Raw genomic sequence first — 26,742 nt, 5'->3', positions numbered from 1 at the left:
CAGCTGCCTTTGCTTGCACCAGAAGCTGCTCTGGGGAGCACACAGCCACAGAGAACAGCAGTGAGGCAGTTGGGCCCGACTTGCTGGACTTGCATGTGGGAGGAGGCCAGCTGGCTCAGAGCAGGCCTGCCCTCCACACCTCCTGCCAAGTGAGTGTGAAGGAGGCTGCTGGTGGGCTGGCCCACTCTCCTACTCCCTGGGGAGCACTGCTGGGCTGCCTGGCAACCCAACACAGAGGCTCCCCCCTGGCCCACAAGTGATAGCACAGGGGACCCCCACTGCAGGAGTGGCTGGGGTCTACAGTTCTTGTGCAAGTCCTGCTGTTGGGTGGTCCATGAAAGCAGTTGACAGTCCTCACATGCTTTCTTCACTCTGTGGGGTTAGCTTCAGTGGTGAATGAACCTGATGGAATCTTTGTCTATCAGATTCCTGCTTCCTTCTGTCCGTCCTTCTTTCCTTCTGTCCTTCCTTCCTTCCTTCTTGCTTTTCCCCCTTTTTGTTAAATTAACTTGGTTAATTTAGAGTATGTGCTGAATTTCCTCAGAAGAACTTATATTATACTAGGCCACAATTCTATTGAGCAACTTTATAACCCCAACAGGTTCCAAAATACAACAAGGAAGTCAGAGCCTATTACCTTTGACAAACATACATTAAATACATATTCTAGGGGGGAAAAAATCTTGCCAGGATAAGAAGTTTAAGTCAACTACATTTGTTGTAATAATGATAATAATAATAATAATAATAATAAAAAATTCCCCAACAGGAATGTGCACATAGATTTAAAATTGCTATTTAGGGATCCAGATGGAGTAACAGATTTACCCTCTTGCCTGAAACAAACAAAAACAAAACTCAGTGCTTTTTAAGATACCTGGACATCAGGCAGTGAAATGCAGTAACTGCAGGAGATGGGAATCAAATGAGGTGAGCCTTACAGTTGCCATAGCTCATTGCCCCAGGCCATGGGACAAGGATGGAGACCCTGTGTGGAGCCTGGAAGACTTTCCTAGTTGAGGTAATAGAGCTGAGAGTCCAAGGAGACAAGGAGACTGGAGTTTACAGGACTGGTACTAGAGAGGAGAGAGCCGTGGAGTTGGAGGGCATCCCCTTGACTATACACAGAGGTACTGATCAGCCTGAGCCTCTGAGGAAGCTAGCTGAAGCTAGCGAGTGGGAGATCACCCAAAAGGGCCAGAGGGAACAGTGCCTAGCGTTCACTCGGAGCTGAGGAAGGGGCCTTTCCTCACCACTCAGGCTGGAAAGTTTCATAGTTCATACTTCATGGTTAGTTGGGTAGAGTTTTTAGAAAAGGCTTACCTCAAAGGGAACTAATAGCCCTACATTGAACATTGCCCTGGACAAGTCTTCAAAAAATCACAGATTATGACCCCAAAAGATCAAACTCTTACCAACAATAAAAATTAATTTAAAAAAAAAAGATCAAACTCTTGCCAAAGAACTTAATGTATTACAGAACAAAGCTCTAGAATATTTATGGAAATACAAAAGTATTCATCCTGAACAATGTGAAATCCATTCAAATATTAAAAGTGCAAAGAAGCAGGGAAACATGATCCAAAATGCCGAGGATACATATGCCTTTCACATACATGGGATAATGTCAGGAAATTGTTTTCACTATTTTTATCGATAAATTAACAAAAGCTAAATGTAATTAAATGACTTGTCTAAAATAAATAATAATGACAATAAAATAATAATGTTGCTTCCTCCTTAAAAAAAAAAAAAAAATGCCGAGGATAGTCACTCAATCAAAACCAACCCAACTATTAGATACAGATACTAGAATTAGCAGAGGACACTAAAACTGTCATTATAACTCTAATTTATACATGTAAAAAGTTAAGTAGAAACATAGAAAATATTGAAAGATCCAAATTGAACTTCTAGAAATGAAACTGACAGTGCCTGAAATAAAAAATGGAATGGATGGGATTAATAGTAGATTAGATATTACAGAGGGAAAAAAATAGTAAGCTTGAAAGCATAGCAAAGCAAACTACCCAACAGAAAACCGAAAGAAAAAAATTTGAAAAATGAAAAGAATATCACTGAGCTGTGGGACAACTCTCTGAAGATGAGGAGGGAAATAATGGCCAGACTTTCCTAAATTGAATGACAATTATAAAACTATACCCAAGAAGCTCAGTGAAACATGAGCTCAAAAAAAGCAATGAAAAAGGCTAGGCATGGTGGCACATGCCTATAATTCCAGCTACTTGGGAGACTCAGGCAGGAGGATCACAAGTTCAAGGCCTGCCTGGGCAACTTAAGGGAGACCTTGTCTCAAAATAAACTCTGCAAGAGGTCTAGAGATGTAGCTTATAATAGAACACTGGGTTCAATCCCTGGTACAATAAATAAATAAGTAAATAAATAATAGAAAAAAAGAGGAAGAAAATTATATCAAGGCACATAAAACATATGCAGAGTAACAAAGATAAGATGATAAGAGAATTCTTGTTGGAAATAATATAAGCAAGAATGTGATATAGCAACATCTTTTAAAGTACAGCAAGAAAAAAAAAAAAAACCTGTCAACATATAATTCTGACTCAATGAAAATATAAAGATGGAAATAGTGATCTTTATTTACAAAGAATGAAGATCACTAGGAATAGTAGCTATATTTTTTTTCTTATTCTTTAAGTCTTTTGAAAGATATTTTACTCTGTAACCAAATATAATAATAACATATTATTGGATTTAAAACATGTCAAAATAAAACATATACCAACATAAATGTTAGAGGGAAGAAATAGTAATATTCTATAAGGTTTTCATTCTACATGTAAAGTGGCATAATATCATTCGAAGGTAGAGTTTATTAAGTTAAAATGTATACTATAAACCCTAAAGCAAGTGCTAAAATAACAAAACAAAGATTATGGCTAAAAGCCAGCAAGAGAGATAAAATGGAATCATTAAGAATACTCAATTAATCCAAAAGAAGGCAGAAAAAGAGAAACAAATATCAGAAAGGAAAAATAGAAAGCAAATACACAAAGATTATGGACTTCAACTTAACCATAACAAAAATTACATTAAATGTAATTGTTCTAATGATTTTAGTTAATTGGCAAGGATGATCAGAATAAGAAAGCAAGATCCAACCATATGCTGCCTGCAAAAAAAAAAAGAACACATAAACAAGGTAAGAAAAAGATATACCCTGCTAACACTAGTCAATAAAGAAACATGTAGCCAGGCACAGTGGTGCATGCCTGTAATCCCAGCAGCTCGGGAAGCTAAGGCAGGAGGATTGCAAGTTCAAAGCCAGCCTCAGCAACTTAGAAAGGAACTAAGCAACTCAGCAAGACTCTGTCTCTAAATAAAATATTAAAAGGGCAGGCCTGGGGATTGGCTCAGTGGTTAAGCGCCCCTGGGTTCAATCCCCAATATCAAAAAAAAAAAAAAAAGAAAGAAAGAAAGAAAGCTACAATGGCCTTTTAATTTCAGTTAAAGTAGATTTCAGAACAAAGAACTACCAGGAGTAAAGAAAGTCATTTCCTAATGAAAAGGCCATTCATCAAGAGGGCACAGCAAAAGGGAAGAACTCTGCAATGAAGTTGACCAATTATGCTATATGCAGGTATGGATATATCACGGAACGTTATAACTTTATAACTATAATATACCAATTAAAAATAAATAGAAGGAATACCAATAGAATAGAGGAAGGGGATCAGGGGGAGGGAGGAGAGGAGGGAAAGAGGAAATCTAGGGCTTGAAATGAAGCCAAATATTATATGCATTTAGGAGTCTATCAAGATGAGCCCCACTATGATGTAAAACCATAATTCACCAATCAGAAAATTTTTTAAAAAAGGACACAGTAATTTTAAACATTTATGCACCTAGTAGGAAAGCTTCAAAATACAAGAAGCAAAAACTGATGGAACTACAAGGAGAAACATATATGGCCACAATTATATGAGACCTTAACACCCCTTTCTTAATAGTTGGTAAGACAAACAGAGCAAAAAGAATAGAGGATATAGTAAACTGGAATGCCACTGTTAATCAACCTGACCTGATTGACATTTATAAAATACTTCACCCAATAACAGTAAGATATAGAGAGTTTTAAGTGAACATGGAATATTTACCAAGGTAGACCAAATTCTGAACCAGAAAACAAGACTCCATACATTAAAAGGAGTTGAGTGAGACAAAGTACATTCTAGGACAATGATATTAAATTTAGAGACAGACCAATCTTTAAAATTTTTCCAAATTTGCCAAACTGTATAAGTCAGTTACGAATGATGAATATGTCAAAGAAGAAATCAACGGAAAAACAAAAAAGTACTTTGAACTGAACAATAGTGAAAACACAATGTATCAGAACTTGTGGGTGTGACTAGAGTAGTACTTAGGGAAATCTATGATATTAAATGCATTGTATTAATAAGAAGAATGATCTCAAGTTGGTGTCAAAACTGGAAATTCTATAACTCCTTTTTAATTTTTCTTTTTGCTCCCAGAGATTGAACCCAGGAACATTTAACTACTAAGCCACATCCCTTTTCATTTTTTATTTTGAGACAGAGTCTCTCTAAGTTGCTTGGGGCCTCACTAAGTTGCTGAGGCTGGCTTTGAAATTGCCAGCCTCCTGCCTTAACTTCCTGAGACACTGGGATGATAGGCATGTGCCACTGCACCCAGCTTAGATTCCATAACTCTTAAGAGAATAATAAAGTAATATTGTGAGCAACTTTGATGCAATGATAAATTCCTTGAAAGATGCAAACCACCAAAGTTTAATAGAGAAGAGCTGATTAACCTGAGTAGCCCTGTGTCTATTAAAGAAATTGACAGTCTGGCTAAAAACCTTCCCATTACAGGAAATGCTCTTCCCCCCTCAAAAAAAAATTAAAGAGGATGGGGTACTTTCCGATTAATCGATTAATCGTGAAGCCAGCATTGCCCTAATACACAGAGCAGACAAAGATATTACAAGAAAAGAGAATTGCAAATCAGTGTCCGTCACGGCACTGAACAACATCATCATTCAGTTTTTTCCACTCAGCAAATACAAGAATCAAAGGGGTGAGGAGGCGTGCCAAAATCACACAGTACACCCTGAGCAGAGTGTATCCAGAGACCAGTTGGAAATGGGTTTGTCATCATGGTTTGCCACCCCTTTCAGTGTTCCAAAGTACCCTGGTAAAGTGTGGGGAATCAGGAGGAGTGGGCAGTAAGGAATAAGCTTCCATGACCCAGGAAAGCTATGGCTGAGGTCCTATTCAGGGACCTCCACCTTCCCCCCAAGATATCGTGTCCTCAGCGATACCGAGCTTGGCGTGAGAACCAGGAATGCCTTGTGTTTATTAACAGCCCTGTGGGCAGAAGGGGCGTCTGCCTGATGGGTGAGGTCAGCCTGATCAAGAAAGAGCAGGGATGGAGCAGGGACTGATCTTGCCTGACTCAGGGGGCATCTCAGCTGTGCATCCCTGCTGGGGGTCAGGGGGCCAGTGGAAGCTCTTGACAAAGCTGCCATTGTGCTCTTGGGCCTCCTGCGCTGCATGGCCACCTCACTGACAGACCTAGAGTTAACAAAATCGGGAACTTAAGGCAACTGAATTTATTAGGGGCTCCTTTCCCACCCTTCCACCTCGGATGTGCAGCCAGCCCCTCCTCAGGCTGATTATACTAAAGTGATCAAGAGACAGTCTCTGACTTGAAGAGATTGCAGGCTGTTATTCACCTACGACTGTCTGCAAGTCATTCATTCATTCCTCGTTCAGCAAATGCTGATTGAGAGCTACAATGAGAGCTTACTGTATGGTCTAGGCCCCGGGAAAAGAGTGAACAAATAGGCAGGATGTCTCTTCCTCCTAGAGCTTACCTCACCCTGGGGGAGGGGCAGTCATACTGTAATCAAGCAAAGAAGTTTATTAATTTTCCAAATGATGGTCAGTGATGTAGGAAAAAGAGAAGCAGAAGCAGGGTAAAGGGTAGTGAGAGCCCCAGGGTTGGGGGTACTATATTTCAGTGCTCAGAGAAGCCCTCTCGGATAACATAGGAGGAGATAAAAGAAGCAAGGGTCCTAGCTGGGCAAGTAGCTGGTGGAAGAGCCCCCACAGATAGAGGAAACAGCAAATGCAAAGGCCCTGAGGCCATCCTGCTTGGTTCATGTGGCTGGCACCACGTTAACAAGAAGCAAGGCTGAAGAGATGTCTAGGAGGAGGACAGACGTCATGGTGGACTGCTGTTTGCCACAGTGGGTAAGATGGGAAGCCACTGGAGGGTTCTTGAGCAGAGAGTGACATGATCTGATTTTCATTTCGAAAGGATCACTTTCATGGCTATTTTAAGGATAAACTGTAGGTGGCCACAGTGGAAACTGGGAGTCCATTACAGCAAAATAAAGGAGAGAGCGACTCAGACCACAGTGTGGTGGCAGCGTCCTACGTGGCTGAGCTCCAGGTATGCTTTGAAGGTGGAGATGGCAGGATTCACTCAGGACAGTGTGGGTATGCAGAAGAGGGAGCAGCCAGAGATGGCACCAGGGTCCTTGGCCAGAGCAGCCGAGGGATGGAGTTGCCACTCACAGAAATGGAGATGACTTTGGGAAGAGCAAATTCTGAGGCGACATCAAGGGGTTTTGGTGGGGGGGGGCGGGGTGGGGGGAGGATAGTTTGTTTTTATTCCAGACAAGTTTGAGACACTATAAACATCCACATTTTAAGGCGGTTGAATACATGATGCCATTTGAGTTGTGAAAAATGGAAATGGTGACAGGATTCTGTTCTGAGTCGCTGTGTTTTTGCCTGGTTTTGAGTAACTCATCTCCCTTGAGGAGCAAGAAATGCCTAAGGCACAACAGAGAGGAAGTCTAAAAACAGCCCCAGTCATCTGTGGGGTGGGGACTGATGGCCCTATGTTCTGTGCTCAGGTCTCAGCAGGAGCCGTGCCCACCACCTCCTGCCCTTTCCGATGAGGAGGAGAACTGGAGTCTGTGCCCACCCTCAGCCCCCACAGGGAAGAGCCTGTTGTCAGACCCTCCACCAAGCAGGCACAGGCTTGGAAGACATATTTAGTACTTATTAGCAGGTTTTGCCCTTTTTATCATGATTCATGTGGTTGAGTAAGCTTGCCTGACACTTTCAGGGCGAGATTAGCTCCAGGATACCCAGATGTGGCACAGGGTGGACTTCCCGTGTGGCCAGTTGTCAGCCAGGCAGCTGTGAGCTGGGAAGGAAAGAGTCCAGGTTTCGTGGGAGCATCGCGGATTTTTTCAGGAGGCTAAACTCAGCTCTCCTCCTCTGAAGTTAAATGACTCCCTTCTGAACAATGCTGTGTCTTTCAAGGGAACCATTATTGACCCTTCAGACCCAATATTGGGATTTAAAGGTGCTCATGAGCCTTAAAATAAAATGACAGTCAATAAATTTTTTTTTGCAAATTGACTTCTTTGATTTTTTTAAACAGACTTCAGTCAGTTCAACCCTTGGGTTGAAATTGGAGAGATTAATTGCTTATAAGCAAAAATGCTATCAGCTAAAAATCAAAACATGCACACATTCCCTACCCCTATAATTTATGCAAGGTAAAACCCACTTGTCAGCTACAGAACTGATGTGTGGTTTGTGATTTTTATTATTTCTGCAAAGAGATGCATTCTCTACATCTGTTAGAACAAATACTGTGTTCCCCATTCATAATAACATCTCCCATTTATCCAGTGCTTTTATTTATTTATACCTGTGCCAGGCTGGGCACTTGACCAGCTTTACCTTACTCGTTTCCACTCTGCATTTTTGTGTGATGATAATTTTATTTCCTTTATGCTCAACATTGCCTCTGGTTTACAAAAGCACTATTCTGACTGTTTTGTGATTTTGTCTCCTCCAAAATGGTTTGTATCCAATGATAATTACTAGCTCCATTTTACAGATGCACAGACTGAACCTTAGAGAAGCTTAGCTCTCGGCTCCAGTTTGAACAGCTAATAGAAGACAAAGATTCAAACCTGGATCCAAACAGGTGGTTCCTTCTACTGCAAGGTGTATGGATGGACTGAGATCCAGGTCTTACAGAGGAGAGAGACATTTTTAAATTCTTGTGCTTTGTGCATGAAGTTTATTAGATAGCCATTGTGAGTAGGATTTGCTACATAAATCTAGCAAACATGACAGGCAGACTCTTCCATTTGCATTTTGCTCTTCACGCTGAAGGTAAACATACTAGTCCAGGAGCAGATAGATAGCATTTGGTAAAGTTGGTTACGAAGATGAGTTTGATTTTAAGTGATGTCAGCCTTGAATGGGTTTAGGGGAAGAGGAAATAATGACTCAAAGATAAGGGCAATTATCAGTTCTCTCCCTTCATTAAGATGGTCTTGGGGGGCAGCTGGTGATAAGTCAAGCAGAGACCCTCAGTTCAGGAGCACTGTTACCTGGAACAGAACACCAGGCACTTCTGATTCTTTTGGAGGTGAGGGGTGAGGAGGGCGTAAGGAAAGGGGTAACCAGGGATTGAACTCAGGGGCACTAGACCACTGAGCCACATCCCCAGCTCTATTTTGTATTTTATTTAGAGACAGGGTTTCACTGAGTTGCTTAGCACCTTGCTTTTGCTGAGGCTGGCTTTGAACTCGTGATCCTCCTGCCTCAGCCTTCGGAGCTACTGGGATTACAGGAGCACACCACTGTGCCCGGTGGCACTTCTGATTTTAAGTCCCCTTCTCCATGCCTTTCCTGGAGGAAGACATGCAGGGTCCTTTCCATCCTTGCTGCCCCTACACTCACATCCTCAATCTTCCTGGTAGCAAATGGCAACAATTTAGTGTATAACTCTCCAGTTTCTCCTTTGCTTATGCAGCATGCATAGACTTGTAAGTGCAGTTTTGAGTTTTGTTTTATTTTACAAAAATGTGGTTGTATGGTAACATTTCAGTCCACAAGTAGCTTCTTTCACTTAGTAGACTGCAGTCACCTTTGCAAGACATTTCTAGCAGCCGTGTGATCTGTTCTGCAGCTCCTTGATGGACAGGCGAACAGGTTGTTTCCGGCTCTTTGCCTCCAGAAACTGTATGGCGAGGCACCCTGGAACACTGATCTTTACAATTTATTTCATCTTTTCTCCTCTTGCATGAATTATTGAGTGTCTTCATATTAAAGTCCATTTCTTCCTAAAACTGTTGGCCTGGCAGCTGACACCCACCTGGAATCTGAGATGTGGTCTTCATGGTTGTTAATTCCCACCTTCCATACTATATTCTTTTTTTAAAACATCTTTTTAAATTTATTATTTTTTTAGTTGTGATAGATCTTTATTTTATTTATTTATTTGTGCTGCTGAGAATCAAACCCAGTGCCTCACACATGCCAGGCAAGTGCACTCCCGCCCAGCCCCAGCCCCAGCCCCCATGCTATATTCTTAACCAGAACTCCTCCTCCTTGCTCCAGCCTTTGTTTAAAGACTGAGTAGGCAGAATACATTGTATGTTGTGTCTTTAGGAGGGACAAACATTTTATCCTATGGGATGGAAATGACAAGAGATTTGATTGGATTTTTTTAAATGTGTTATTTTTACCAACATCTTAAAACCAGATAAAAGCTGAACAAAGAGGTTTCTAAAACTTGGGATCACAGGGGTAGGAAAAGACAGCACAATCCAGGAGTCTTTAAATACTGCTTGAGTCTGTCGTCTCTGGCCCAGATTGGCTGGTGCAGGCCGGGTGATGGCCTGGCAGCACTGAGGTCCATGGTCAGCAACAGTATTAATGTTGACTTCTGGTTTTCTTTAGCTGTCTGTTGAGAGGAGAGAACAGCAGGAGGGTTCGGCTGGCTCTCAGCAAAGCTTTCCCAAGTGGAAAAGGGCCTTCACAAAGAGGTCTATCTTGGCCCATGTTGTCACAGTCATTTTTCAGTTCCTCTTATTCCAACGGACTGTGTTTAAGAGGAACCCAGTGCCTGCCTGGAACCCGAAGAAGGGCAGAGAAGAGCTGAGAAGCCAAGTCCCCGCTGAGGGGGGAGGCTGAATGTTGGTATGTGTCAGAAAAGGGCTTTCCGTGTGAATCTGGAGCGGGATTGAGAGAAAGGGGACTTTCCTAGGCCTTTTAATTTTTTATTTTTGAGATAGGATCTTGCTAAGTTGCTTAGGCCCTTGCTAAGATTCTGAGGCTGTCCTCCAACCTGTGATCCTCCTGCCTCAGTCTCCCAAGATGATGGGATTACAGGTGTGCGCCATCAAGCCTGGAGATGTTTATAACTTCTCTTTAGCCGACTTCTTGGGGTTCTAATGTCCCTGGGACATTATCTTTCTGACAAAGTTGTTGTTATAAGGGACTGTCCTTTTTGCAAAACAGAGAAGGGAGATCTCAGAATTTTGAACTCTAATCATTTGTTGGAAAATGATCTACACAGTGGCCTCTACAGAGTGGAAACCGGTCTTATGTGCCAGATGCTGTATCAGGCACATTCACATATAGTACTTCTTTCATTCTTTGTGACAGTCTCAATAGGAAGGACTTCTATCCCTATTGTACCCAAGTGGAAACTGAGACTCACTTTCCCAAGCTGGCTGCTAAGTGACAGAAGTGGACTTTGAACCTGGATCTTGCCAAGGTCTCTTCCTCCCATGCCCCGCCCTCACCACACCTACAGTTGCATCCTCTCTTTTAACCCTGGATGGAGGGCCACTGTCTGCAATGTGGATGAGCTGTCCCACTCTGTGGCCTTGGAAAGATCCCTCCCCTCCTGCACCTCAGTCCCCTCATCTGTAAACCCAGGGGCACAGACGGGATTTGAGTCAGCCCTTGCAGCCTTAACGTGCAATGGTTCCCCTTGACTTCTCAGGCTGAGCTGTGCACACAGCCTGGGAACACTAGCTGGCTGTCTGTATTTATCAGCCCAAAGAGTTCCTGGCTTCTGTCACCCCCAAAACACACAGGCCAATGGAAAATCTACAAACCTTTCTCGGCTGCAAAGGAAGGTGTGTTGGATTGGGTTCCCATGATGAGATGCTAAAATTGTGCCCACTTCCAGAAGGTTATTTATCTAGGAGTCCAAGCACTGGACGCTTTCAAACAGCAGAGTCTCTCTAGAAGAACTTTTAAAGTGATTATCCCTTTAAAAAAGAAAGAACTCGCTCTTGTAACCACTGAAGAACAATTTGCAATAATGTGCAGAGGATAGAGTGTGTACTTCGGGAGTCTACTCATGATGTCATGTGGACCAGTTGGCACAATATTGACAGGGCACATCATGCAGAATAATGGTGTGTCCCCCAGTCTCGGCGTCCATGACCCAGAAGCCCAGATTTCCATGTTAGTGAGATTTCTGAAGTTTAGAACCCTTAATTCTAAAAGTCTTTAAAATGAAAAAGAAAAAAAAAAAATGAACTAACTTTAGTGCAAACTTAGATGCTTGCTTTGGTTTTTCATGCAGGAAATAGATTGAGGGACAGGATAGACTTACAGGTTTCCATGTCACGTCATGTACTAGGGCTTCCCACATGAGGAGCCAAGGGTAATAAAGGGAGGCTGGGATGTTGTTCAGTTGGAATTGTAAAAAGTCTGACAGCCAAGCTCTCAGGAGGAGGAAGAGGTGGGGCTGTGGCAAACCAGGCCTCCCAGTGCCTAAAATGGAAAGATCCTTCCAAGAATGGATTCCACTATTAAGAGGCCATCGTACCTCTCTGTGTGACTCTGTCTCTGCTTCCCTCATTAACTCTGTGACTCTTTTCCCATACAAGAAGGTCATATCCTCAAGGAAGAGAATTAAGTTGGCCTGGTGAATGCCATCTGGACACAGTCTTCGTTCAAGGCCATTGACACCTGGCAAGTCAATGCCATTGGGTAAGGGCTCCATTCTGCCCAGTAGCTTTGGCCAGGGCAGGGCAGTCCTAAGGCCCATCCTCTAGGCTCTTCCTCAGCAAGCTCATTTCTGTCAGAAGGAAAGGCATGGGAAGGCAGGCCCTATGTCTGAACCGACTGGCTCAGAGTTTCCTTTTTGGGCCAAGATGGGGTGATATGCCCCACCATATCCTTTCCCAATCACCTGTCAACCCAAACATGCAAGTCTCCTTTATAAAGGAGGAAACTGAGGCTTGCAGAGGTTGGTAATCTGCCCGAGGTTGTGTGGTTGATAAGTGGTCTCTTTGGCACCAGCCAAACTAAACTGCTTCGAATGTGAATGAGCACGGAATGGACATCCACAAGCATGCTTGGGGCCCCCCATTTCTCCCAGAGGGTTTTCAGTTGTTGAATTCATCCACACCCCCTGCAGAATCCATCAACACCCCCCTCTTCTAGGCTGCATGGCTCAGTCCCTCCTAGACCTAGAAGACAGGCAGCCCTCGGAACATGGTGACAGATGCCAGTTCCTTGAAACTGTCTGATTTAGATTTGTTGTTTCCATCGGGGGTCTCCAAAGGGTTTTCTCTTTGTGTTGTGACTAAAGGAGGAGCCGGCCACAATCCTGGCCGACACCAGCTGGCCAGGTGTTCTGGTCACATCCTCTCCTCCGAGCCCCCCTCCTTACCTGGAAAGCAAGATCACTTCCCAGGCCCCTTCCTGCTCCAGTTCCATCCAGCAGCCACCAAAGGCCTGCTCGCTGCTGGCAGGGCTGGGCGTGAGCGGGTGCCCCCTCCCCCCGGGCTTCACTTATCCTCACCAGGCTGTTTCATTCTGTCTCACATCACAGCTATATGCAGGCAGGCAGCAGAACACTCATAATTTATTAGCTTTATATTATTTGTCTGCCTCCTCCCCTCCCCCACTGGACTCATCCTGAGGGACAGGGACAGCAGCATGGTCCTCATGTTGTCATCCCAGGGCTCAGCTCAGGGCCTCCCGTGGGAGGTACGTTTCTTGAAAGCAGGAAAGATTGAGAGAGTGAGGAATGGGCTGTCAGAGCCGGGCGTGGGCTCAGGCCCAGGCGCCAAGACTGTGATTCGAGTCCAGAAGAGCAGAGTGTTGGCTGAAGCCTTTCTGAAGCCCTGGGCCCTCTCTTGGGGTGGCCAGCCCTGATTCAGAGGGAACTGGAGTCAGGAGCCTTCTCTGCCGAGTTCTCGCCACCGCACTGGCCAGAGACAGCCACTCCTCTCTCCATGTGACAGTTTAGATGGGCCGTCTCACCTGGCATTTGTGACATTCCTCTGGGGTCACCGTCCCCACATCCTGCTCCCTTAGGCACGTGAGTGTCAGGGTTGTTCAGCCAACTTGCATAGACGGGGCGCCGCGTGCTGAGGAATTGGATGTGTGTTATGGTTCCTTTAAAGATGATTGATCATCCTGTCTCAGGGTTGACTCAGAGAGATTATTTTTGAAATGCTGCCTTTGTATTTTGACTTCTTTTATAGCCAGCATTAAGCCCTGAGGTGTATGTTCAGGGCTAGTGCATTAGATTTGTCTTTGTTTCCCAAGAGCTCAGAATCCTTAAGGAATATTAAATTGGGGAACTCACAATGGAGCTCAGTTATCTCCCAGTCCTCCCGCGGCCTCCAGGACCTTCTGTCCAGGTCACTTTCTCCTCATCAGGGAGCCAGCAAAGTTCTCCTATGGCAGAAGAGAGAAGCCACCCCTTCAGGTCAGAGGTGTCCCTTGGGGACTTTTTTTGTCTCCTTGTCCTTCAGAAGCCATCACTAGATCCAAAAGAAATCGATTCAACTCACAGGGTTTAGGGATTGTCCAGTTATATCAACAGGACTCTTTTAGCTACAAGTGACAGAAATCTAACTCAAACTGATTTAAGAAAAGAAAATGTATTGGTTCACATAATGAAAAAGCCAGGGGCAGACTTTGGCTTCAGGCACAGCTGGATCCAGGTTCCCATGGATGCCAGCAGGAATCTCTCCAGCTCTTGGCTAAGGTTTTTGGTCTGTTAACTTCATTCAGAGGCAGAGAACAATCATAGCTGCAGGCAGGCCAGATTTATACCCTCCCAGGTTCCGTTTCACCAGAATAGAGCTAACTTCTCTCCCACTCCTCCCAGCAAAGTTTTATTCTGATTTACAAGTTCCCACCCCTGAACCAGTCACCGTGGATAAAGAGGGGTGTTGCTGTGCCTTGACTGAGCCAGGCTCCCTTGCCCAGCCCTAAGGTAAGGGAGGAGTTGGCTTCACCCAAACCCAGGTCCAACTGAGGGGCAGGAGAGTCCCCAAGGAAAATCGGGATGCTGTCACCAAAAGAAAGGAAAGGATAGCAGAGCAGGCACCCAAGCCAGGCCCACTGCATCAGTCCAGCTCCCTTATTGACATGAGAGGACACTGACCCAGCAAGAAGACTGGCTTGTGATAATGGCAGAGCAAAAGGCTGGAAGCTGGGATTTCATACTCTTACTCGGTTTCCTTGGATTTGAGGTTTTAACCATTCACTCTTGTTTTTGCTTATAAATTAACAGCACTGACAAATTGTTCCTGTGAAAATATTTGTATGTGTTAGGGATGGATGGACTTAAATCTGGACTCCATTCCTTACCAGCTGTTTGACCATAGGCAAGTTTCATGACTTCTCTGTGCCTTGTTTGTTCCTCGCTGTAGTGAGATCATAATAGTCCATCCCTCTTAAGACTATTGTGAGCACAAATGACTTAGTGCATATTAAGTGCCTATGACACTGCCTGGCTTATTAGAAATCCTCTACTGATGTATTTATTGTCATCGTTATCATCTACTTTATTTTTAATTGCATTAGTATTTAATAGTTTAAATTGTTCATCCTTTTTACAATTTCCCCTTCTGATGGACATTAGCTTTGTTTCTTCTCACTGTTGCAGACAGTAACTCAGCAAGCATCCCCCACTGAGCCTCCTGTCCCCACGCTCTGCTCTCCTGACCAAACTTTACCCAGTCCAGGTTGAGATCTGGTCAGAATGAAGCAAAGACTAGTGGACAGGCTCCTTCCAGGGGTAAAATGTTTTTCATGCAAATCTTAGTTGTTAGACTCTGAACTCTGTCTCTTCTTTTATAATGCCACTGGGGGTCAGAAACATTGAGCCTGGCCAGGCACAGTGGTGCACATCTATAATTCCAGTGGCTCAGGAGGCTGAGGCAGTAGGATCGCAAGTTCAAAGCCAGCCTCAGCAACCTAGTGAGGCCCTAAGCAACTCAGCAAGATCCTGTATATGAATAAAATTTAAAAAGGGCTGGGGATGTGGCTCAATGATTAAGCGCCCCTGGGTTTAATACCTGGTACAAAAAAAGAAAGAAATATTGAGCCTAGTTGGGGAGGGGACTGCAAATGGATGTTGGGCATGTGCTGGAAATTTCACAGGTCACCACTTCCACCCTCTGTGGGGACCTCAGTGGCATTGCTGTGCCTGCCTCCACCCCCAGCAGTTCTCCAGGCTTCCCAGGAAGCCATTCTGCATCCAGAAGGCCACAAAGACTTCCAGATGGGCAGAGCAGAGGGAGCACACAGGAGTCCATGTGCTGTGTGCCACATTGAGGAAATGAAGATGTGTGTGCAGAGAAGGAAACAGACATGCGCCGAGGTCAGCCCTAGAGCATAGGCACTCCTCCACACACAACAGCCCAATAAGTCCAGAGTAAATGGAAAATATCATAGCAGAACTTAAACTGTACTACAGAGCTATAGTAACAAAAACAGCCTGGTATTGGCACCAAAATAGGCATGTAGACCCATGATACAGAATAGAGGACACAGAGACAAACCCACATAAATACAGGTATCTCATACTAGACAGAGGCACCATGAACATACATTGGAGAAAAGACAGCCTCTTCAACAAATGGTGCTGGGAAAACTGGAAATCCATATGCAGCAAAATGAAACTAAACCCCTCTCTCTGACCATGCACAAAACTCAACTCAAAGTAAACCAAGGACCTAGGAATTAAACCAGAGACTTGCGCCTAATAGAGAAAAAAGTAGGCCCAAATCTTCATCAATCAATGAGGTGAATAGAGAGCCTACATTTGGGGAACAAATTTTTACCCCTTACACATCAGATAGAGCACTAATCTCTAGGGTATATAAAGAACTCAAAAAGCTAAAGCTAAGCACCAAAAAAATTAATAACCCAATCAATAAATGGGCCAAAGACCTGAACAGACACTTCTCAGAAGAGGATATACAATCAATCAATAAATATATGAAAAAATGTTCAACATCTCTAGTAATTAGAGAAGTGCAAATCAAAACTACTCTTAAGATTTCATCTCAGAATGGCAGTTATCAAGAATACAAACAACAATAAATGTTGGAGAGGATGTGAGGGGGGGAAGGCACACTCATACATTGCTGGTGGGACTGCAAATTGGTGCAATCACTCTGGAAAGCAGTATAGAGATTCCTTAGAAAACTTGGAAAGGAACCACCATTTGACCCAGCTATCCCACTCCTCAGTCTATAAGCAAAGGACTTAAAATCAGCACACTATAGTAACGCAGCCACATCCATGTTTAGAGCAGCTCAATTCACAATAGCTAAACTGTCAAGCAACCTAGATGCCCTTCAATAGATGAATGGATAAAGAAACTGGTATATATACGCAATAGAATATTATTACTCAGCATGAAAAGAGAATAAAATTATGGCATTTGCAGATAAATGGATGGAGTTGGAGAATATCATGCTAAGCAAAATAAAATGGGGTTTGTACTGCCTAGTTAGAGAAAAGGAAGCTCAAAAAAAAAAAAAAAAAAAACAAAGGCTGAATGTTCCTGATAAGTGGATGCTGGTCCATAATTGGGAGCCCCCCCAACCGGGGGAATGGAGGAACTGTGATTGGGCAAAGGGGAGGGTGGAGAGGGGACATGGGGGTATGAGTGGAATGAGGTGGACATTATTACCCTAGGTACATGTGTGATGGCACAGTGCTATATGGGGTACAACCAGAGCAATGAAAAGTTATGCTGCAATTCTGTACAATGCATTAAAATGCATTCTGCTGTCATATATACCTAATTAAAATAAATTAATTAATTTTTTTAAAAAATGGATGTGATGTACCTTCCCCACCGAAGTCATAGCTTAGCAGCACAGTACACTGCACAGCATTGGTGATTCTTCCTGGAGACCACATGGCCAACTGGGAACTGGGGATCACCATTGCTGCCCAGCATCACAGGAGGGCATAGAACTTTGTCACTCGCCCAGGACACAATCCAAATTCAAAATGGGAAGGAAAGTTTCCACTGGACGCACATCACTTTTTACCATCGTAAAGTCAAAAAATTGTTAAGCAAAACCATCAGAAGTTGGGAACCATATGTATTTGCTGTTGTTATCCATTTTCCTTTGAACCTTTCTATGTCTTCCAGATTTTGTGCTGAACAGTTTGTCTGTCACCTAGAAACCACAAAAATGCAAATATGATTTTAAATAAACACAATTGGGATTTGATATCTGAATTGAATTCACTTCCCACTATGGGCTCCATTTTCTTCATCCGGAAAGTGGAGTTTGTACTGCCTAGTTAGAGAAAAGGAAGCATGCTCTACAAACCATCAGGCTTGAGGAGGCGAGAATGGTCCTTGCCTGGTCACTATGGTAGCCATCCCCAGCCCTTTGCAATAGGAGCAGTGTCCAAGTCCCCCTCCTGGAGACCACCTGCACTGTGGCTACTTCCCAAGGCATCTGGGCGAAGAGCTTCATCTTGTTTATCGTACACAAAAGCCCTGGGCATACTCTCTCAGTGTTAGGATCTCAGTTCACAAGGTACAGACAAGTATTCCGTGGAGCTGGCAAGATGAGGCGGATCTGGGGTGGGTGATGGCCTCTATCTTCCCCTATACCGTCCCCCGGTCCCCCATCTGCTGCCCTCTGAGAACTAATAAGAGAATGAGAAACCAGGCTTTGCCTGGGCTCTGTCAGGAAGGTGGCCTGTGGGCAGGTGTGCCGAGCCAGACTCTGCTGAATTCTGAAGAGAAGGATTTGAGAATGTGCTGCAAATTTTTATTTAAGCAAAGGGCTTCTACTAAGCTGGGACCAAACTAATGAGTAGTGCTCATGGCAAAAGTCGAGTTGCAATTTTGTGTTTATTTAGTGACTGAATGTTTGGATGGATAGGAGAGGGAAAGAAACAGTAGATTATAAAGATACACAGAGAGAGGGGGAACAGGTTCAGGGCGGTGATCCAAGCTGAGCCTTTTATTTGAGTTCTGAGTAATCTTTAATTCCATGATTGAATTAAATTAGAAGTGAACTTAGTCCATTGTGGCTTTATTTACCTCCCTTAATGTGACTGGTGTTCCCCTATCTCCTGGCAGTCGGTGGGGCCCTGGGGTTGGACAGAGCCAGGGCTCTCTGTTGGAAAGAGCAACGTTATTGTGCCTCACAGGTGGACTGCTGATTGCAGCCTCCCCTCCCCCCAGCCCGCTTCAGTCAAGCAGACCTCCTGTGAAATTGGTTGGAAGGCAGGAGCTTTTTTAGAAAGCTAGATAGTGCCTGTCTTTCTTGGCCACAGAGGACTCAGCCAAGTAAAGGGAAAGGGACTTTTAAGAAGAGGTGCTTTCATTTATTTGTAAAAGCCGACATAATGAAGCAGAAGGTTCCCAGAGAAGTCTGGCTGACATGATCAAAGGGATTAGAGAGGTGGGGAAAGGAACCAGGAACCAGGGAGGGCTTCCTGGGGGCTGGATAAGAACCATCCAGCAAGATGGAAGAGCGGGAGGAGACATGAAAGAAGTCGGGGAGCCCCCAAAGGGAAGAGTGACTGCTCACCCATGGCTCTGGGCTGTTGGTGTTGGGGTCCAGTTCACACAGGTGCAGATGAGCTCCTGCCAGACCCCAGGGCTCCTTCCTGCCAGAGCTGGAAGGGTGACCTCCAGGGAGGTCTGCTTCCCTTCCCTCCAGGTCTCAAGCAGAGGGAGAGTTGAAAGAAGACCAGGGACCCTGACCAGTTTTCCCCTTCAGTATTTCTTTCTGAAAATTATCAGATGTGCAGTTGAAAGCACTGTCCAGTGAATCCGCCATCCTGACCCCACAGTGGACCTGCGCTGCGCATTCCATCGCCTAACCTTCCCTCCTTCTCAGTTGCTCACCCTCCTCTTGTCTGCGTTTTGGTTTTGACGACTCTTTAAAAATGTCATATTATTTTAGCTTGAAGGTGAACACGAACAGTCTGCTGAGAGAGAGAGAGAGAGAATTTTTTAATATTTATTTTTTAGTTTTCAGCAGACACAACATCTTTGTTTGTATGTGGTGCTGAGGATCGAACCCGGGCCGCACGCATGCCAAGTGAGCACGCTACCGCTTGAGCCACATCCCCAGCCCTTGGCCTCTGTCTTGACTGAACCCTGGAGGGAGTCTCAGGAGGGGAAGCAGGGGTCGGGGAAGGCTGCTCTGAAGAGGAGACATTTAAGCTAGGATGTGGAGGTTTGGGAAGAAACCAGCCAAGCAATCGGGTGACATACATGGGATGTGGGGGTGGGCACGAGTCACAGCTGGAAAGCGGGAAAGCGTGGTGACCCCAGCTTGCACCCGAGGACAAAGGGGGTGCAATGTGCTTCTTGCTGTCATTCCTAGGCAGGTTCCTTCACCTTCTGAAAGCTTCCACGCAGAGCTTTCTTGAATGTTACCTGAGACTCTGTCACCCAGATAGCAGACATGGTAGGAAGGACAACATTCCTGACCCTGTGCCACTCTGGGGGTGCTGCACCAGTGGGAGCCCTTCCGCTGCACAGGCTGCCCCCGCTGCCTTGGGTCTCTGCCTTCTGCCAAATGGGATGGTGAACCCCACCTTGCCTGCTCTCTGGGCTCTGGGGTCATGGGTGTCAGCACAGTGGCTGGAAGCGCAGGCTCCAGGATAGACATCCAGCATCAGATCCTACCTGTTTCTGTTTCTATGACCTTAGGTAAGTTTCCACGACCTCTCTGTGTTGCAGGTTTCATTTTTTGTTTGTTTGTTTGTTTGTTTTGTTTTGTTTTGTTTTTTTTGGTTTGGGCACTGGGCATTGAACCCAGGGGCCCTCAACCACTGAACCACATCCCCAGGCCTTTCTATTTTTTATTTTGGGATAGGGTCTCACTGAGTTGCTTAGAGCCTTGCTGAGTTGCTGAGGCTGACTTTGAACTTGCGATCCTCCTGCCTCAGCCTCCTAAGCTGCTGGGATAACAGGTGTAGTCTACATTTTTGTTGAAGTGGGGAGGGTATAGTGCCTTCCTGGGGATTTTCTGTCATTTTTATAGTGAATGGACATTATTCTCCCTAGAGTCCCTCTTCAGCTGATGTGCCCATTCCCAGGCTGTTTAGAATGTGGGCAGGGGACAACTCAGGGTCCTCCTTCCCACTGGGCATTGCCCTTGACCACAAGGAGCAGATTTACTTAAGGTTGCACTCCCTTTCAATGCCTAGTTCATGCTTGGAGAGAAAGGCTAGGCCCTCATCTCAATCTAGTCAACTTGGGAATGTTCCAGAACTCCAGCGCTCCTGGTGAAATGTACTGGGGCTCAAATGTGACCTTTCCTTCTTCCTCCCTCACTCTGCCTCTCTCGCTTCCTTACAGGGGTATCTCCCCAGAGCCCTCCCCAAGAAACTGTCTACACACATTTCTTCCCCTTGGAGCTGTTCCCAGGGAACCCATTCCACCAGGCCTAAATGTGAATATTTTAGGACAGTGAATTGAGATCCCTTGTTAAAATACAAGTTGCTGGGCTCCACCCATTCAAGTGGGGTGGGGTGGCCAGACAATGCTTCTCACACGCTCCCAGGTGATGCTGAGGCTGCTGGTCCAGGTAGAACCTGAGAAGCACTGTTTAGAAGCTCAGTAGCTTTCCTCCTTCCATCCCTCTTCCCTCCTAAAGATAAATAATAAAAATTATTATGAAGTAAATAATTAAGCTTTCTCTCTGTAAAATGGTCTTGGTATAACCAAATGAACTTGCTTATTGTTCTCTGAATTTAACTTACCTACTTCTTTAAAACAAAACAAAGCAAACAAACAAAACCCCTGCAGCCCTCAAGGCGTGATTTCCGTGATATAATACTAAATGAAGATGACAAGCTAAATATTGTGGCATGTGACCATGCACTCAAAAGAAAATCAAAGGAATAACAATTTACACAGGTAGCTGCTTATAACCACAAAGTAAAATGGGACCCAGGAAGGAAGAGCCAAACCAGGTAGAGGAGATTGGGATCAAAACCTAAAAGCTTTGTATTATCTTTTTTTAATATATGACTTTGGAACCATGTAAATGCTTTTCATAATTACAAAAACGAGATTAGGCCAAAATTAAAAAGCAAAAAGCAATCCCTAAAAACAAAAAGCTAAATGAAATAAATGAACCCAACTGTGTATTGAAAAAGAACCATGCAGAGAGGAATTATTTAAGTAGCTTCAAAATATGAAATATGGAGGTAGGGCTATAGCTCAGTGGTAGTGTGCTTGCCTAGCATTTGCACAGCCCGGGGCTCAATCCTCAGTACCAAACAAAACAAAACACAAAATTTGACTCAATATTCCTAATGAAATATACCTTACAGACAAAAAAAAAAATCTGTAATAATATTGTTACCAATAATATTGGTATTGTTCTCCTGAAACTATTGTATGTTGTACGAAAAAGTCAATAAGTTATATTAATGTTAACAACCTAAATTTTTAGCAAAAGGAATCTAATTTATAAAACCAAAAAAAGACATCACAGGGAAACTATAGACCAAGATCCCTAATTAATATAAGTACAAAAATCCTCAACAAATTACAATAAAACCAAATTCAGCAAGGATTATATGCATGACCAAGTAGGGTGTCCCAGGAATGCAAGGTTGGTTCCACATATGGAACTTAATCAATGCAATAAACCATATGAATAAGGATAAAATCCACATTATCATCTCAGTAGATGCCAATAAAAAGCATTTGACAAAATGCAACACTTTTTCAGAATAAAAATACTCAAAAAACTAGGAATATAAGGGCACTTCCTCAACCTAACAAAGGGCATCTATGGAAAGCCCACACAAACATTATACTAATGGTTGAAGACTGAAAGATTTTCCCCATCGGAACTGGAGCAAGATGTTTGCTCTCACTATTTCTATTAACATTGTGCTGGAGTCTCTAACCAAGACAATTAAACAAGAAAAAAAAAAAAGCTGTCTAGATTGGAAAAGAAGTGAAACACTATTTATAATGACATTCTATTAATTATATATACATAATATATATATATATATATATATATAATATATATATATATAATTAATAAAATTGTGTGTATGCATATGTCTATATATGTGCATAGAATACCTCAAGGAATTTATAATGGATGCACCACTTGCTTTGAAGAAGTTACCAGAATATCTTATCAAATTATCTCAAGCCTCTAGATCTAACTCTCAGTTTACAGAAGGAAGATAGAAGAACATATTTTTAAACACTACAGAGATACAAGCAGCAGAATAGAGACTTCGGGAGATGTATAGTGTTTCTTAAACAACTTTAAGGGAAAAGGAGGCAACTCATAAAATAGAGTTAGCAGACACATCAGCCAAATGCAATATATAGACTTTCTTTTGGTTCAATTTAAACAAACCAATTGTAAAAAAGACATAAGACCAAGGAAATTTCAACACCAGCTAGATATGTGATGTTATTAAGGAAAGATGTTAATTCCTTTGGGCGGTTTAGTGATTTTGAATGCCCCCAGCGGGCAGGGCCTTCCCCCTCCAAGCTTTCCTTGTGGCTGGTGGAGAGCAGAGACCAGGAGCGGATGAGCCAGTGAAGCCCAGTTTATTCTTCTAAGAGCCTGGATGACTCATTTCTCCTCAAAATTGGTTGTATGTAAGATAGGATAAAACAGTCTGGTTTTTCCTCTACTACTTAGTAGACTCAATACAGGATACTTCTGTGACCAAATATGTGTGCTTCTCCCCCGCACCCCACCCAGCAATAAGCAATAAGCACCAGTCCCATAATTCAAATCAGTTCTGACACTGTCTATCTGGAGTTAGTCAGATCCCTCAGGCCAGGGCTTGGTCTGTGACCGGCCTCATTTCTCATGCCAGCTGCAAATCCAGGCCTCAACCAGTTTTACATTATACGTTCCCATGACCCTCTCCTTGGGGTTAATTATTTGTTAGAAATACTCACAGAACTCAGGGAAGTGCTTTTCCAGCTTTTTCTTATTATAAAGGATATTACAAAGAGTACAAATGAACAGCCAGGTGGAGAGCTGCCCCGGCAAGTTCTCGAGGATGGAGCATGGAACTTTCACACCATCTCTGGGCACACCTCATTCCCAGCACCTCCATGTGTTCCCCAACCCAGAGGTCCTCCAAATCCCTTGGTTCAGAATTTTATGGGGACTTCATAACCCGGCTTAATAGATTATTAACTCAGTTGCCTGCTCCTCTTCCCTTCATTGAGAATGGGGAGGTGGGGCCCAAAGTTCTAAGCGTCCAATCATGGTGTGCCATGACCTGCACGGCGGTTAATTCAGGAAACTGGATGAGGGGCAATGGGGGATTAGAAATGACAAATGACACACAATGAGAGGAAAAGCTGGGGCCTGTTGGATCACTAAACCCTAGTAGGAGATAGTGATCCAGAACAAGCTCAGCACATTTATTATATAGATTTTATCATTAAAGGGTTATTGTGAGAAAGTTTCTTCAAAACAGGCGGGACCAAGGTCATAGGTATGAGCAGCCCAATAATGACTATCATAACTTTCCATCCCTGGGCAGCTGGTGCTTGAACCTCAAGGTCAAGAACTTGGCTGGCACAGAACCTCCTATTGAACAGGGTGTCACTATAGCAACTGGGCTATCTTTAATCATCACCTTCACACTGAAAGTTCCAAGGAGAGGCATTGCCTCTGTTTGCAGGACAGCTCAAGAATCACAATTTAGTCACTGCTTCCAACAACAGTGTGATTATTCTAGTGACTAGCCCCCTCCTGGAGCCCATTAAGAGTTGCCTCATTAGATCAAAAGCTGCCCCCATGACCCAGGAAATTCCAAGGGAGTTAGGAACTCTGCGTCAGGAACCGGGGTCAAAAAACAAAAATTGGAGGAAGATTCTCCTATCACCTCTATTGCTCAGGACATTGCAAGGGTTTTAGAAGTTCTGTGCCAGTAACCAGGAACACAAACCAAAACGTGCATACTTGTTGTTATAAATCACAACATCCGAGGTAGGGAAAGGGGCCAGGGCATTACTGAGGACTCACCTCCACAGGGAATCAAGACACACACAAAGCCAGGGGGTCTGTGATCCACATCCCTATGCTGTGTGGGCCGGGAGTGGTGGCAGGACTTTGGATCTAAGCTGAAGAGGGTTCCACAGTGGCCGCAGTCTTTCCAGCTGGTACTCATTCCCTGACAGCTGGAGAGGCAGCGGGGTTTGCAGAAGCCAAAGCCCAGGCCTGAGTTCTCTTGGCAAGATGAGAGCTGACCCAGTCCTTTGCCTCTCCTGTGTCTCCTTCCAGCTGCAACAGCAAACGCTACCTGGAGAGGCTCCCCAACACCAGCATCATCATCCCCTTCCACAACGAGGGCTGGTCCTCCCTCCTCCGCACCGTCCACAGCGTGCTGAACCGCTCACCCCCGGAGCTGGTGGCAGAGATCGTGCTGGTTGATGACTTCAGTGACCGAGGTAAGACTTGCCTCGGCTTCCCACACTCCCCCCAGCGACTCACAAAAGGGCTGGCACGGTTTCCCTTCTCTAGCATATGGGCGACTACTTCTGAATGTTTACTACACGCCATGCCAGGGACTTTGCACCATACACAAATTATCTCATTTAGTCCTCATAATGACCTATCAAATGGATCCTATCTTTATCCTCTTAATATCAGTTTAGAAATTCACAAAACTGCAAAGAATAGAACTTTGATTAACAATAGCTCAAACAACGAGTGAAAGATCCATTCACTTTCCTATCTTTCTCATACTAAGAGATTCAGGACCCTTCAACTGGCTGTTTGAGCCTGTTCTAAAAGAACCAAGCCTTTTCTCTCTTCTTGCTTCCTCATTCTCATGGTCACAAAATGGGCTGCTGAACCTCTGAAAGCTCTGCCTTTCAGGCAGGAGAAGGAGAAAGGACAAAGGATACACGTTTTGTCTTCTTATTCAGGAAAGTCTCCCCAAAGACTTTTGGCCAGAACCCTGACATCTGGTTGCCTCCATCTGCATGGGTGACTGAGAACATAAGTGTTTTGTGTTTTGGTCTCTGTAGTAGAGGTAGGGGAGGGAGAAGTAGGACAGAGATGTTAAGTCAAGTCCCCTGTAGCCCTTGCTCTGCCACTTTACGGAAAATAGACCCAGGGAGGATAAGTGATTTAAACGTGGTCACATGGATCTTAGAAGGTAACTTGGCGATGGAGCCATGTCAGTCTGGCCCCAAGCACATGACTTAAACACTTGCAGAGCCTCTTGGTTGTGACCCTCCCTGTGGAATATCTTTCAGTTTGGGATTTGGGGGACACATGTGGTACCAAAGATGAGATCCTAAAAAACCGCCCTCCAGCTGACAAGCTCCAGCTTGGTCTTTGCACCAAGGCCTTGACAGCTGCGGTGGAGCCTAGAGACTCTCCTTCCTCTGCTCATGCCTCACAGAGGCACTAATAAGCCACACAGGGGAGGTTGAGCATGACCACAGTGACAGTTTCAGGGGCAGCTCACCTGCCCGAGCCCCATTTTAATACAACTCTTGATTTCACGCCTAGCCCAGGGTCTCTGTTGTCACACACACACAGCCCGGTACTTACCAGGCTGTAAAGTCTGCCCTGGCTCTTGACACACACTCTTTCTCATGGCACTCCTGACTTTTAACTCCATCACAGTAAAATTAAAATCCTTACCTGTGTAGATCATTGGTTTGTCATGTGTCTCCCCAACTAGACCATCCACTGTGTCCACCTAGTGCTGTCAGTGAGCCCCTGGATGGGAGTGTGCCTTCCTCACCTCAGTTTTTAGCAGAGGGCCTGGCAATAGTTATGTCTCAGATCCTGCTCCTCCCACCTACTAGCTCTGCAGCCTTAACCCAGGCACTTAACCTCTCTGTGCTCCTGTTTCCTAGTCTGTAAGGTGAACTGCAGTAGTACCGACTACTCCGACTACTCTTTAGAGACTGTGGCTGCTACATGAGTTAGAGATATAAAGTGCCTGGCACAGAGTAAACATTAAGAGTAAACATTCAGCTTGCTACGATCCTATTGCTGGGATGATTTGTGGCTGGTTTGCAGGAGAGCCAGAGAAGAGTGCACAAACATGGAGATAAGGCACAGTCTCCCCTTCCTGAGGGTGAATGTGTTTTGCAAATTGTGAAGCACTAAAGTTATGGGCTGTCGCTCACCTTCCACGTTCCACTAAATCATGCCCCTGTCTCTTCACCCTAATAGTAGCCACCATTTAGGGGACCATTTGGGTGTGCTAGGCCTCTACCGTATCTGACTTGTTCTTGACAACCACCCAGGGGAGGCTTTGGGACCCCAGTCTCAGGTGGGGAGCCTGGGGTTTCGCCACGTGTCTAGAATCACACACGCTGAGTGCCCATGGTCGCCCACGGCCGTGCTCTGCGGCTTCCCGGCGCTCCCTCTCTCCTGCTTTCCTTTCTGCAGTCTCCTCTCCCAGCCTCTTCCTTCTCCCAGTCTGCGCCCCCACCCACAGGCCAGGCACTCAGTGCCCGGCAGTGGACAGGGATCAAGCGATGCATTGATTTTCTACAGTGTGAACAGCCCCGTCCTCGGGGCCCTGCTGAGCCTCCGCTGCGGGTGGCTGCCTCCTCCCGGAGCAGGCTAAGCTCCATCCCGCCCTGGATCCACATGCGCTGCGCCTCTGCCTGGGC

The 26,742-nt window shown here is 44.6% G+C and overlaps 1 protein-coding gene across 2 annotated transcripts in view; it reads left to right on the top strand.

The window, feature by feature from the left end:
* The window catches only part of Galnt10 (polypeptide N-acetylgalactosaminyltransferase 10), a 232,841-nt gene that overhangs the window by 107,459 nt on the left and 98,640 nt on the right, over nt 1-26,742 (top strand). For both annotated transcript variants that reach the window (XM_076856405.1, XM_076856406.1), the window contains exon 4: nt 24,383-24,549. In XM_076856405.1, the coding sequence (XP_076712520.1) occupies nt 24,383-24,549 (167 nt within the window). The remainder of the gene's footprint in view (nt 1-24,382; nt 24,550-26,742) is intronic.

Source organism: Callospermophilus lateralis, chromosome 5 (assembly GCF_048772815.1).
Source record: "Callospermophilus lateralis isolate mCalLat2 chromosome 5, mCalLat2.hap1, whole genome shotgun sequence".
Lineage (NCBI taxonomy): Eukaryota > Metazoa > Chordata > Mammalia > Rodentia > Sciuridae > Callospermophilus > Callospermophilus lateralis.
The sequence above is the reverse complement of the archived record's forward strand: the minus strand, read 5'-3'. Positions and strand labels throughout refer to the sequence as shown.